At 34.0% G+C, this 14,507-nt stretch overlaps 2 protein-coding genes across 2 annotated transcripts; one reads left to right on the forward strand and one right to left on the reverse strand.

The window, feature by feature from the left end:
- Positions 1 to 1,560: 1,560 nt before the first annotated feature.
- On the reverse strand, positions 1,561 to 3,779 carry LOTGIDRAFT_230055 (hypothetical protein). The gene is made up of 4 exons (XM_009046279.1): positions 3,696 to 3,779; positions 3,232 to 3,291; positions 2,658 to 2,721; positions 1,561 to 2,202 (listed from the first exon to the last, which is right to left on the reverse strand). The coding sequence occupies exons 1-4, from the start codon at positions 3,726 to 3,728 to the stop codon at positions 1,952 to 1,954; spliced, it is 408 nt and encodes a 135-aa protein (XP_009044527.1). The 5' UTR covers positions 3,729 to 3,779; the 3' UTR covers positions 1,561 to 1,951.
- Positions 3,780 to 5,929: 2,150 nt separating this feature from the next.
- Positions 5,930 to 6,436, forward strand: LOTGIDRAFT_109275 (hypothetical protein; the record flags this gene model as incomplete). The annotated part of the gene is made up of 1 exon (XM_009046280.1): positions 5,930 to 6,436. A coding segment is annotated over one exon (507 nt), but the record flags the coding sequence as incomplete, so codon positions are not given.
- Positions 6,437 to 14,507: the final 8,071 nt, after the last annotated feature.

Genomic DNA, 14,507 nt, shown 5'->3' on the forward strand with positions numbered 1-14,507 from the left:
ATATAAATCCTATAATACGAATAATGGGGTCTTTAATAGGATAAAATGGGCATAATAGGGCTCTTTGCCTAATTGCATAAAATCCTAATTGCATATAATAGACATAATAGGGTTCTTTGCCTAATAGGCCTAAAGAGGGTGTTTGCCTAATTGCATAAAATCCTAATTGCATATAATAGACATAATGGGCTCTTTGCATAATTGCATAAAATCCTAATTGCATATAATAGACATAATAGGGTTCTTTGCCTAATAGGCCTAAAGAGGGTGTTTGCCTAATTGCATAAAATCCTAATTGCATATAATAGACATAATGGTGTCTTTGCCTAATTGCATAAAATCCTAATTGCATATAATAGACATAATGGGCTCTTTGCATAATTGCATAAAATCCTAATTGCATATAGGCATATTGGGGTCTTTGCCTAATTGCATAACAGTTTTATTGGGATAAAATAGGCCTAAAGAGGGTGTTTGTCTAATTGCATAAAATCCTAATTGCATATAATTGACATAATGGGGTCTTTGCCTAATTGCATATAATCCTAATTGCATATAATAGGCATATTGGGGTCTTTGCCTAATTGCATAACAGTTTTATTGGGATAAAATAGGCCTAAAGAGGGTGTTTGTCTAATTGCATAAAATCCTAATTGCATATAATAGACATAATGGGGTCTTTGCCTAATTGCATATAATCCTAATTGCATATAATAGGCATATTGGGGTCTTTGCCTAATTGCATAACAGTTTTATTGGGATAAAATAGGCCTAAAGAGGGTGTTTGCCTAATTGCATAAAATCCTAATTGCATATAATAGACATAATGGGGTCTTTGCATAATTGCATAAAATCCTAATTGCATATAATAGACATAATGGGGTCTTTGCCTAATTGCATAAAATCCTAATTGCATATAATAGACATAATGGGGTCTTTAATTGCATATAATAGACATAATGGTGTCTTTGCCTAATTGCATAAAATCCTAATTGCATATAATAGACATAATGGTGTCTTTGCCTAATTGCATAAAATCCTAATTGCATATAATAGACATAATGGTGTCTGCCTACTTGCATATAATAGACATAATGGTGTCTTTGCCTAATTGCATATAATAGACATAATGGTGTCTTTGCCTAATTGCATAACAGTTTATAATAGGCATATTGGGGTATTTTCCTAATTGCATAACAGTTTAATTGGATAAAATGGGCATAATAGGGCTCTTTGCCTAATTGCATAACAGTTTAATGGGATAAAATGGGCATAATAGGGGTCTTTGCCTAATTGCATAAAATCCTAATTGCATATTAAGCAATTAAGCTTTCATCCCTTTTAGGCAAACACCATTTTATGCAATTAGGTTTTCACCCATTTATGCAATTAAGCACACACCCATTTATGCAATTAAACACACACCCAATTATGCAATTAAGCACACACCCATTTATGCAATTAAGCACACACCCAATTATGCAATTAAGCACACACCCATTTATGCAATTAAGCACACAACCATTTATGCAATTAAGCTCACATGCAAAAACAGTCCAGTTTGGGGTTGAAAATTTTTAATTCTGTCATTTCAAATCATTTATCTATGGACACAAAGAAAAATAAGTTTAATTTGGAATGTACAATGGTGCAATTTTTAACTTGATAAAGTTTTTAGTTACATGTTAAAATTAAGCAAGCCAATAAGAATTGAATAAACATCTTATTATGATATTGACAACACAATCAGCACTGATAAATCTGTAAATACTTTAAAAATAGGCCATGTATAACTTTGCATGTGCATTGGTTAAGATTTTAATAGCATTAAATATTGCCTTTAAGTTAGACCAATTACATTGTGGATCACTATTACTTCCAGTTTCTAATTTAATTTGATTGATTTTCATATGCTTTAAATTTCCCCACCCCCTCAAATTCTACCATTAATTTACAAAGGTGTAGTGATGTCAGCTGGAGCTGCTTCTTCTTCCTCTGAATCATCACCTAATTTAGGAGCAGTAGCAGGCTTGTCTTCTTCGGTCATGGCCATACCACCATACATACCGTTGCCCATACCTGGGTACATACCATTATTCATACCTGGGTACATACCGTTGTTCATACCTGGGTACATACCATTGTTCATACCTGGGTACATACCGTTGTTCATGCCAGGGTACATACCGTTATTCATACCAGCTGAAATGACAATGCACATGCATTTTAAGGGCTGTGGTTAAAGCTATCATGCTTTAAGTGGGTTAAATTTATTAAATTAAAAAAAAAGTAGGGTCTGGGTTGAACATTGACCTATCATATATATATAATTGGCAGTCACCATTTCTTTATCAATAATGGCAACTCCTAGTGGACACACAGACGTAATTTTTGTTTTTTTCAATTATCAATTATACTTTTTATGAAAACATGATAGCTTTAATGTCTTAATCAAGTTTATAAACTGTTAATATAACTACAGCTTAGAGTTGGCTTCAACAATTGTCTTTATAGGGACATTAAACCTAGCATTAGCCTACTCAACACAGAAGTTGGTTCAGGAGATATTTAAGCATCAAGTCCCAGCTTCTTTTATAGTTAGAATACAAACATCAAGATAGCAAGAAAGGGAGGTAATTAATAAAAAATTAACTTACTCATGACACATCTAGGATAACCACCTTGATAAGAACACATTTGACCAGCTTGACAGTAAGTAGTCTAAAAATAGACACAGATATACAAGGTTAGACAAGTGTGCCAGTCATATATCTGACACCCCTTAACTTTCTATTGAACTCTTCTACACATGCACATTTTCTATAAATATGGAACTGTAACATATGATTGGAAGAGTTTATTAGTAAAATTAGGGATGTTCTTCTTGCCTATAATATCATCTCCATTGGATTGATATAGACAAGTGTGCTAGTCATCTATCTGACATCCCTTAACTTTCTATTGAACTCTTCTACACATGCACATTTTCTATAAATATGGAACTGTAACATATGATTGGAAGAGTTTATTAGTAAAATTAGGGATGTTCTGCCTGTAATATCATCTCCATTGGATTGATATAAGATGAGCTGTCACCCAAAATGATTCACCCCAAACAGCAGAACATTTCATTTCATGACAGCTTTAATCTTTAAAATAAGCTTTGCCTTAAAGGAAGTGAGCTCTAAAGATTAGCAGATGTAGTAAAAATGAAGGAAAATGGATACTTACTCCACACATCTGCATACCAACCATTGACTGTTTCTCCTGACCATAGACAGCTACAGCAACCTGGAGATAGAATATATAATAATAACAATACTTTGACAGGAAAACCAGTTTGTCAGAAGCAAGTCTTCCCTGGTATCCTCCTAAACTACATATATAATTATACAACTCAAATTTTACTTTCTATTGTTCTTCTACACACCTAACTAATGAAGATGGGCAACAAGGAATGAAATGAGGAACATTAGAACAGAGTGAATATTACTCTAGTTTTTTGACTTCCAACAGTCTAGGAATCTTTAGTCTGCAGCAAACGGGGCCTCAAGTTATTGTGAAAAAATTAAGCCTTTAGATACCCAGCGGAGCTCTTGCAGTAGTGCTTCATCATTACTATCAGTGTCCCTGATACAGATACAAGTTTAAAAAACCTCTTTAAGACTGAACAATCATAAATAATGTCTACTTACACAGGCTACAAGAAGAGCAATTTTCATCATCATTTTGGTAGGTTAGTTAGTGGTAGATTGGTGTAGTAGTAGTTGTTAGAAGAGTAGATGAATCTATACTGTATACTGGAGACCATGGGCTGTATTTATACCACCTCTCTCTCACATCACAGGTTGTTATCTCCCCTTATCTCATCTCATCTTCTACCCTTCAGATGCTTCATAGATTAGTCCAATATTAAAATTGGAATTGATCATTATCCCTAGATTGAGACGAGTGATCAAAGTGCAGAGTGGTGTCAGGTGTTCGTAAGGAGCAAGCCCTCATCTATATACCTAAAATGAATATAATCAGAATGCAGAAAAGCATTAGCAAGCCTTCATCTCATCTTCTCCCCATCAGATTTTTCATAGATTCATCCAATATTAAATTTGGAAAATTGATCAGTACCCCTAAATTAAGTGGAGTGATCAAAAATGAAAATGAAATGAAATGAATGGAGTTTTACATCCTATTATTCTGCACACATTTAAGCTCATGAGGACAAGCAATACCATGCAGTGTGCAATGAGGGAAATTTTGTCAGGACAGCTGCATTTAGCTGTATTAGTGGCATTAGCTGTGTATAGTCTCCTCTTTTTTAGTCGGTGAGGGATTGGTGGGGTTTTGAGAACTTGAGTTTTGCAGAGAACACCTAGCCACTCTGTTTTTTTTCTATTTTGTGTTTGGGGAATTAGAGAGGCTTTTACATACTTGGAATTTTGCAAAGACAACATCTCATGTACTAATGTATCAGCCCTCTCAATAAAGGAACACCTGATGCCACTCTGCCATTGTCTCTTCACTCTAGTGCAGAACAGTAGGATGTAAAACTCCATTTCATTTCAATGAACTAATATCTGATTGTCAATCTGGATGATATACATATCAAGATCTTTCTGACAGAAAATTCATTAAACTAGCTAAAATTATAACATATTTTAACATATGTGCCAAGTCAGGGTCAAACTTGGAAATAATAGTTTTAGAGTGTACACTTTGGCCTTGAATTTATCATTTACAGATTGGTCATTGCTGAGGAAGGGTGAATTTGAATTTTAGGGATTTCAACCAAAAACAACATGTTTGAATCCAAAGTGGTCGGTTTAATATGCTTGGTGAGTTAAAGAATATTTATAATTTATCTCTTATAGCACATACGTGCATGTCAAGCTATTATGCACTCTGTCTAATACCTTGACATTATTTGGAAATGAAATTAAATGAATGGAGTTTTACGTCCTACTTTTCTGTGAGCTAATGAAGACGGACATTATTTGAAAGATGGACATATTTATGTATTAGAAATTTATGGAATACTTATTCAAAAAGATCTCTTCTGTATTTAGGCAAACAATTAAATAAATTGATAAATTTTCAGGTGGCTGCAGTCAGTGCACAACTTGGATCCTTTAAAAGATGCCAGGTTTGTGGATTTTAACACTTTCTATTCTTATTTTGGATTTATATGCCCAAACATTTGTCAAGACAAAAAATAATGAGCCACAAAAAATATTGAGTCATATGTATTTAAATGAGTCACAAAAAATGATATTTTAGAGCCAAAGCTAAACCATGTTTATTTCTTGATTCAAAGTCTACTACTTAATATTTCTTAAAACAATTTCCAAAATCAAATATTGCGTCTGGTTTGTCTAAAATCAAAATAACACTGTAAATATTGCGTCTGGTTTGTCTAATATCAAAATAACACTGTAAATATTGCGTCTGGTTTGTCTAATATCAAAATAACACTGTAAATATTGCGTCTGGTTTGTCTAATATCAAAATAACACTGTAAATATTGCGTCTGGTTTTTCTAATATCAAAATAACACTGTAAATATTGTTTTCTTTGCAGACATCAACTTGTCCTGGGCCTTTTACCTGTTACAATGTCAATGGAGCTGAAATTTGTATTCGTAAGTAAATTTTTCCCAGCAATCTTTTGCTTTCAGAAGCTTTTTTCTCCATATTTCTTAACTGGAGATATACTAAGGTTTTTGAAGATCCTGTTTACAAGCTGAGACTTGACCACACCTCAGGCATTGATCTGTTCTGAATTATCTGTACCCACTTACAGCCAGATTGTCAAATTTCTAATATTCATTACAGCATCGTTTCTCTTTCCGATTCCAGATTCCAACCCAACATGTCCTGCTCCCCAATTTACTGCAACCCGATGCCAATCTTCCTGTATGGCAGATCAACAATGTATGACTCCTACCTCCCTTCCAGGAACCAAATGTTGTAACCTGGGACCCTGCCAAGCTTGTGTTAACCCAAACTTCTTCCTTCGAAGCAAGGTCAAGGTCATTTCAGGGACAGGATTTCCTAATACAGGACTCCCCAACACAGGATATCCTAATACTGGGATCCCCAACACTGGAATTCCCCCTAACACAGGATATCCCAACACAGGAATTCCCCCTAACACAGGATATCCAAATACTGGAACACCAAACACAGGATATCCCAACACAGGAATTCCCCCTAACACAGGATATCCCAATACTGGAACACCAAACACAGGATATCCCAATACCGGAACACCAAACGCAGGATATCCCAATACTGGAACACCAAATTCAGGATATCCCAATACAGGGATACCCAATAGTGGAACACCTAACATGGGATATCCCAACACAGGGTATCCCGATACAGGATTTCCCAACTCAGGATCACCAAATTCTGGGTTCCCCACAGCTGGTAACATGAACAACCCTGCACCACTGACTGAAGAACAACCACGACTTGGATCCTTATCAACATCATCACAAGCAGGAGAAGACAACACACCAGCTGACAATCCTGACAATTCGAAAGGAATCATCCCTGGAGCAGGGCTTCATTCTGTAGGAATCATTGGAACTCAAGATTCTGTTGACAATACTGCATCCTCCACAGATGATATTTCTGGTAAGAATGCATTTGGAGCCATTGTAGGTGGTAATCTGAACAATCCAATTGATCCAGGTATGCCTGTTCAACTCCCAGCAGACCCACAAGGTGCACCAGTAGAATTACCAGCTGATCCACAAGGTATGCCTGTACAACTCCCAGCAGACCCACAAGAAGTGCCTGCACAACTACCATCAAATTTACAAGGTGCACCACTAAAGTTACCAGCTGATCCACAAGGTATGCCTGTACAACTACAAGCAAATCCACAAGTGCTGCACAAGGCAGACCCCAAACTTTTCCCAAAGCAATTACCATCCATTCTCCCAGCAGACCCAAAACTTCTACCAGAGCAACTACCATCATTACCAGAAAACCAACAAGATGACAAGGGTGCCATGGTGGCTGACAAAGCTATGAATTTAAGACCAGTATTTTCATAAAGGAGAATTATTGAGTTTTATTTGGAAATAAAGATTTCTACTATTGTTATATATATTTTGACTCCACTTTTATCCCATTTGATGCTTTTACTAACTCATTCCTAGAATTTTCAACAACAAAAAAACTCAACCCCTGTTCACCAAAAAATCTTACGATCCCTTTTTGTGTAAGTACGTTAACGACAAACTACTAACGAAAGTCTTACAACATTAGATTGTTTTTAAACATGTCTCTGGCCCTCAAGTTCTCAAATATTGGTTCACTGAAGACTCACTGTGGATATCTTTTGAAACTTTATGAAGCTTTTGGCCTAGTTCCTTCAAATATCTCAAAGGTCTAAACTTAACCCAGTTGCACTAAGATTCTGCTAGTTACAAGGTCAACAAGAAATCCCTCTTCTCTCAAGGCTCCCCTTAACATCTTAAATCCCAAGGTTATCCAACATCCCAAAAAACAAAAATGTTCAATTTTAAAATTTTGGTTCTTTTTTTCAAAATAGAAATTTTGTATGATAAAACAATTAATTTGTGGAGACATTTGCATCACAATGGCAACAATATATACAAAAACAAACAAACAAACAATTCATCAACAAACAATAAACAATATAGCAAAACAAAACAAAAACAATAATAGACACTTTCAAATTGGGACTTTTGAGTCATGGGACTGAAGGTCTATCTGGTGTGTTTTATATTCGTAATTATACACTATATAAATCTACAATTAGATATATTGTCAAACCTGGGGATATTCACTGGCTATATATTAGGCAAAATCGTAGTACACAATAACTGTTTTGCATCATTAAATTTCAGTTAGTGGATCCTGTATTTTTAACATTGCTCAGTTTAAGTGGAATGGTAACTCAATTGCAGGAACCACAGATGTCTGGGAATGGTGCAAATTGATCCCATCTGTGTCCCTGTCTTAAAACCTCTTTAAATTTATCCAATCAAAAACAAGTATTCTGCATGGGTCAGAATATCATGATTCTGATTGGCTGAATTTCAAATTCTACCTATACGTTATAACAGATCAAATTTAACCTTAACCTTCATCACATTATTTGAACGTGCATGCATGTTTCAGCACACACATTCTAAAAATAAATTACATAAATATATAACAATATATACAGCAGTAAACAATAGTCTCTTTGGCTTCCAAAATATACATATATTATCAGTTTATACAGAAATTACTCTCACTAGAGAAATACAAAATTCTAAAGAGATATTCAGGGGTAGAGATCACATCAAATAACAGAACACAATGTTAAAGTATACTACTCCTGAATTTTAAATACAATGTTTCAACAATTTACATTGCCATTTGGTGAAAATTCTCACCAAATAAGGAAAAATATAAATTGAAACTCTGTGTATTAAAACTCAGCAGTCATATATTATAAAACTGTCATTCGTTATTTTTGGAAATGACGTATCACAAAATATATGTGACCTCGGCCATTGCTTTTATGAGACTAAGTTCTTTTCAGCATATATAATTTCTCTACAAAAAATCTCCAAAAGAAATCCAACCCTTATTCCAAATAATTTGATAATTCCATTTGTTGCAATGACATATTTACATAGAAAATCATAAAAAGTGACATTTATCACAAAATGTCGCACTTTGTCTTACAGGAAAACCTTTATCACAAAATATGCACATATTTTATATGTACTAATTAAGTCGGTAGATAATTATGCGCATATATTAATTTTTTATCAGCTTAATATTGTCTTAATGTTTTATTTCTTGCCAACAAAAAGCGCAAATTATGCTATGGACCTACATTGATTATACAGTATATAACTTTATGCACATTCATCAATAAGATAATTATGCGCATACATTAATATTTTATAGCATAAAATGCCTTGTCATGATTTAACAAATATACAATAATTATGCAGATATGCAAATGATGTGAATTAATTATGCGCATATATCAATTTTATCTAAATAAACACAGGCTTATTTAGATAATTATTTGATGTAAGCACCAAATTATTGTGCTATTACTGACTTTTCTTTAGAATTTGAGCACAAATTTGTACTTGTGTATAAAAATAGGATTTTTAGAAAACACATATATTATATTTGAGCATGTGTATTTGAGAGCCTTTTATTTTGAACAAACAAACCCTTTCAAGTTTTATTCAATTCTTGTTCAAATCAAGAAATCCCCAAAAAAACAGTGGAGCTCAAAATATATGGTAGGTTATTTATAAAATTACTGAGCTCGTTTTTCAGCTTCAAAAAAGCCACACCCAAGTAATATACAAAACATACATAACTGATACAATACTGCATGTACAATAGAAGCTCATTTTATATCTAAAGCACACATAATCATTTAAAGAGATTGTAAAGAGATTTTCTTCATTTTTTATGGGTATCAGGGACACTGTTAGTATTAATTTGAATCATTCCTATTTTCAATCAAACGTCTTGTATGGTTGTTGTATTTTCATTAAAACTAAGTATAAATATTACTGGCAATGTTTGCGATAGTGACATCATATATGGTTAACAATTTTTATTACTACAGAAACCACAGATGTATGAATGGAAATTGGAATAATGCATATAGAAGCTATATATGGTCCCAATACACAAGAAAAACCTCTTTACCATCTCTTTAAGATTGTATTATCCAATATATTTAGCGTTTATACATAAAGTGCATTATTAGTCATACATATTAAAATATTGAGACCTTTGTCCAATCTTATATATCTTCAGATCTTTGTTAAGGATTGTATCTTAATCAGGGTTATCTCCCTTGGACTAAGTTCAAATTGACTAGTATTAACTCTATCACAAGAAATCAGAAGAAAATCTTCCATGTTAATATTGTTCTTCTTGATGTAAAATATAAAAACAGTTTGCAGATCCAAAATTCATTCGTTCCTTTCATTACTTCTTTTATTTTTCACCTGAAATTCCGTGCACGTAAGTGTCTAAAAATAAACTTTATAGTTCATTAGTTTCTTTCATTATATTTCCTTTTTCTTTTCACAAATTCACTGGTAATTCCGTGCTTGATAAATAAACTGGACATAGTATATAATCCTTTAAAGGTTCTTACTATGGCCCTATGCAGTATTTTCACGATATCTCCCTTTTAACATGAACAACATTATTATTCATAAGCTTTCTGTGCTAATCACTGCCTGGCGTATTTCCCTATCTTCATCAGATTCAAAAAGAGAGGACTTGAAAATAAAGTTTCATCCATATTTCAAGAAAGTTTGAATGCCACAAACAGGGATAATTTGTGTTTTTATCCAATTTTCACAAACAGGGATAATCTGTGTTTTTATCCAAATTCCAAGTATGTTGAATCCAAATTTCCACAAGGGGGATAATTCAGGTTTTTATCCAAAAAAACACTCAAGGTCGTACCTGCAAATCCAAAGGATAAATATAATTATCCCCTCCTACCATTACTGTAGCCTGAAAAAATATCTCCATTCATGTTTTTATTCAGAACAAGTGTTCAAGGATATCAATCTAATGGAAGCTCCTCTCACATTCAGGTTTATAATAATCCACAAAATAATGTATATCTTATATGTTCTTAAAACCACATTCGCTACCTGTTTATTTAGAACTCTAGTCAGACTTGACTGGTAAATATGACCAATATAACAGCTCTCCTACTGTCACACAGTAGAACACATAACCAACTCTCTTAGACAGGGTTCCTGTTATACTTATTACATAAAACACCACAACACATCTCTATTGTGATACAACACAGCACATCTCTATTGTGATACAACACAGCACATCTCTATTGTGATACAACACAGCACATGATTTTACTGCTTAGCAGCTTTCCATATACACAACAACACACATGAAAGTTTATCACAAAAACACAGCTACAGTCCATTTGAGGACCTGTTTAACACCAAACATCACCTCTCTTATTTGAGGACCTGTTTAACAACAAACATCACCCTTCTTATTTGAGGACCTGTTTAACACCAAACATCACCTCTCTTATTTGAGGACCTGTTTAACACCAAACATTACCTCTCTTATTTGAGGACCTGTTTAACACCAAACATCACCTTTCTTATTTGAGGACCTGTTTAACACCAAACATTACCTCTCTTATTTGAGGACCTGTTCAACACCAAACATCACCTCTCTTATTTGAGGACCTGTTTAACACCAAACATTACCTCTCTTATTTGAGGACCTGTTCAACACCAAACATCACCTCTCTTATTTGAGGACCTGTTTAACACCAAACATTACCTCTCTTATTTGAGGACCTGTTCAACACCAAACATCACCTCTCTTATTTGAGGACCTATTTAACACCAAACATCACCCTTCTTATTTGAGGACCTGTTTAACACCAAACATCACCCTTCTTTAAAAATTTTTATATAAATTAAATAGAGTCAAGCGATCATCAGTATGCTCAAAACTGGTTGTTTAATGACAGTAATATTTGTCCTTCAGTTTGTTTATGTTTATTCTTCAACTGTCTTTATCTGTATCTTAATGTCCATTGAACTATATATAAAACAACATGGACTCAGCACAAAACACGATATCAAGTCATTTTTAGACCCATCCAACGTTAGAAAAAACCTTAGTTATCCCTCAGTACAAATAATGAACAATCAACACTCATAACACATTTATTTGCCTTCAAGTATCATGTCCTATTTAGGATGATATCCAGGCTATGTTTAAAATATCAGCTGAAGATATGTTTCATCCTTTACCTTCAAAGAATTGTTTTGACAGTCAGTCAAATATTTTAACTCAATAAGCACAAGCAACACAACAATAGTTTTCATTGAGGCAATGTCCCTTAAGGTCCACAAAAACAAATTTTCAAGTCTTTTTCATTGTGGCAATGTCATTGAAAGTTCACAAATCAAATCTGTCAAACAGTGTTCACATAGCAGAAAAATGTACAAGATCCACGAAGCACAATAGTCCAATAGTTCACATCTGAGGCAATGTTCACAAGTTAATCACAGATGATAAAAATAGTTCTGTTTCCAAACACAATTTGATGAACACCATAAATTATCACTGAATCACAAAAATTGTTGCTTCCAAATACAAGACTAACAGTGACTAGATCAAAAGCTTGTGAAGTTGGGTCCAACTTGTTAAATCTTATAAACACAATGAATCATGAAGCACTACCATTTACCATCTACTGGGCATCACAGACCATCTAAATAGTTCTGTTTTCAAACACAAATTCTTAAAATTGTCACTGTATCAAAAAATAGTTGCTATGACAACTAAGAGGGACTGAATAAAAAGTTTTTTAGTCCATGAAGCAATATGCACAAGTTGATTGCAGAAGATCCAATTAGTTCTGTTTTCAAACAAGATTTAAAATCGTCACAAGACTGTTGCTATGACGACAAGATCAAAAGCTTTATGATCTATGATGCAAAACTGTTCAAGAGTTTTCAAGGAGCAATGTGGACAAGTTGATTACAGACAATCTAAATAGTTCTGATCTCAAATTGTCATGGAATCACAATATCGTTGCTATGACGACTAAATCAAACGCTCGCGAAGTCGTTCTTGTCAAATGATACAGTCTCCTTCTGGATCAGAGTCGCCTGAGCTCTGAACATGTTGAAACGGACTGGGAGGTGGGCTTAATTCATTGGGTCGTAACATCGTAATTCCAGAGTCAGACCCCGAACTATCGTGTCGATCCTGCAACAAATAGAAAAGTCACGATCAGTTGCTGATTGGTTGAAAATAGGATGAAATTGTTAAGAAATGGATATTTTAGGAAAATTGTAAAAAAAAGGGGAAAAATGCAAGGATGTAGCTACTTTTAAGACTAAATCAGCAACAAATGAATGACAGAATGAATGAATGAATGTAGGAATTTAGCTACTTTAGCACTGTTAGTGTGAAATGAATGATAGAATGAATGAATGAATGAATGAATGAATGAATGAATGAACAAATGAATGAATGAATGAATGAATGAATGAATGAATGAATGAATGAATGAATGAATGAATGAATGAACAAACAAATGAATAAATGAATGAATCAATCAAACAAATTTCTAAGAATGAACAAATTGTACAACGAAAAGAAATATGAATAACTTAGAAACATACCAGATTGAAAACAGGAAGTAAAAGATGATAGGTAGAAAAAGACAAAGACACACGAAGATGACAAAATGAAAAAAACAAAATAGAATGAGATTTCTATACATAGGATGCAGAAATGGAGAAAAACCAAAGGATGAATTAAGCTAGCAAAGGATAAATTAATTTTCTTTGAAGAGACAAAATGATCAAAGCTACATGCAGTTGATGGATGTCAAAGAAGCTGCAAGTTCATAACCTAATTCTAAACTCATAATGGCAAGATGCAAAGACTGTGAATTTCTACATCTTTTAGATAACGCAGGAAGGATAAATGACAAAAGAGAGCTATTTGCAGAAGATGTAATTATTTAAAGCACAACTAGAACAGAAGATCCATCATGCAATGTTTTAACCCCTAAAAAGAGACAAAAATTTCCAAGGGCCTGGGAAAGAAGAACTTAACATCCTTCAAGAAAGTCAAAATTCCGGAAGAGGCGAGGGCACAAAGAAAAGTTAAAGTATCAAAAAGTTTAGACAACAGCTAAAAGAAATAGTTACACGAATATGAGAGCTCGAAAGTAACCTTGTCTGTTGGTGTGGTAGCGGACGAGGTTGTGATGGAGGGCACACTGGATGCTACTCGCTTCGTTCTAATCAACGGACTTCGTTTATCTAGCGGTGACTTATCACCATTACTGACGATAGGTGCTAGTAATGTTGAACCATGGGAAGGTGAGGTTGTCGGCGCTGCTTTCTCTGCAGTCTGTCCAGCTAGACAAGTCAAGGGTATCTTATAGATGTTCAACACTGGACCAGATTTTGCTGCAAGAGAATTTTCAACATAAATATTTTTTGTATTCATTTGTTTCATTTTAGGATTGGATTTTGAGGGAAAAGATTAACTTCATGTAGTTTTTCCTCTTCATTGAGTTTTCAACTTCTGTCTTCTGCATTGCTGTTTCTGCTGTGACAGGGGAAACTTTTCTTCAGAAAATAAATTGGATTTCAGTTGCTTTTCTCAAGTTCGGCTTTTTGTCTCCAATCTGCCATTTTGAAAAGATTATCAAATTTTGTGCAATAAACATCAATAAACTAAAGTGCTCGCAGAACAATTTCAAAACTAAATTATAACCTTTGATAAAATAATAAAACTTACATGAAGGGGAAGGAGGAGGCGAAAATGAATCTTTTTCTCGTGTTTTTTCAGTTGGGGTGTTTGTACCGGCAGCAGATGAAGCGAAATAAATGTCACACTGAAAAATAAAGGTAGACATTGTTAATATGGTTGATTTGAGTTATCTATTTAACAGCTAGTTAGAAAAGACCT

This window comes from Lottia gigantea (assembly GCF_000327385.1).
Source record: "Lottia gigantea unplaced genomic scaffold LOTGIsca_10, whole genome shotgun sequence".
NCBI lineage: Eukaryota > Metazoa > Mollusca > Gastropoda > Lottiidae > Lottia > Lottia gigantea.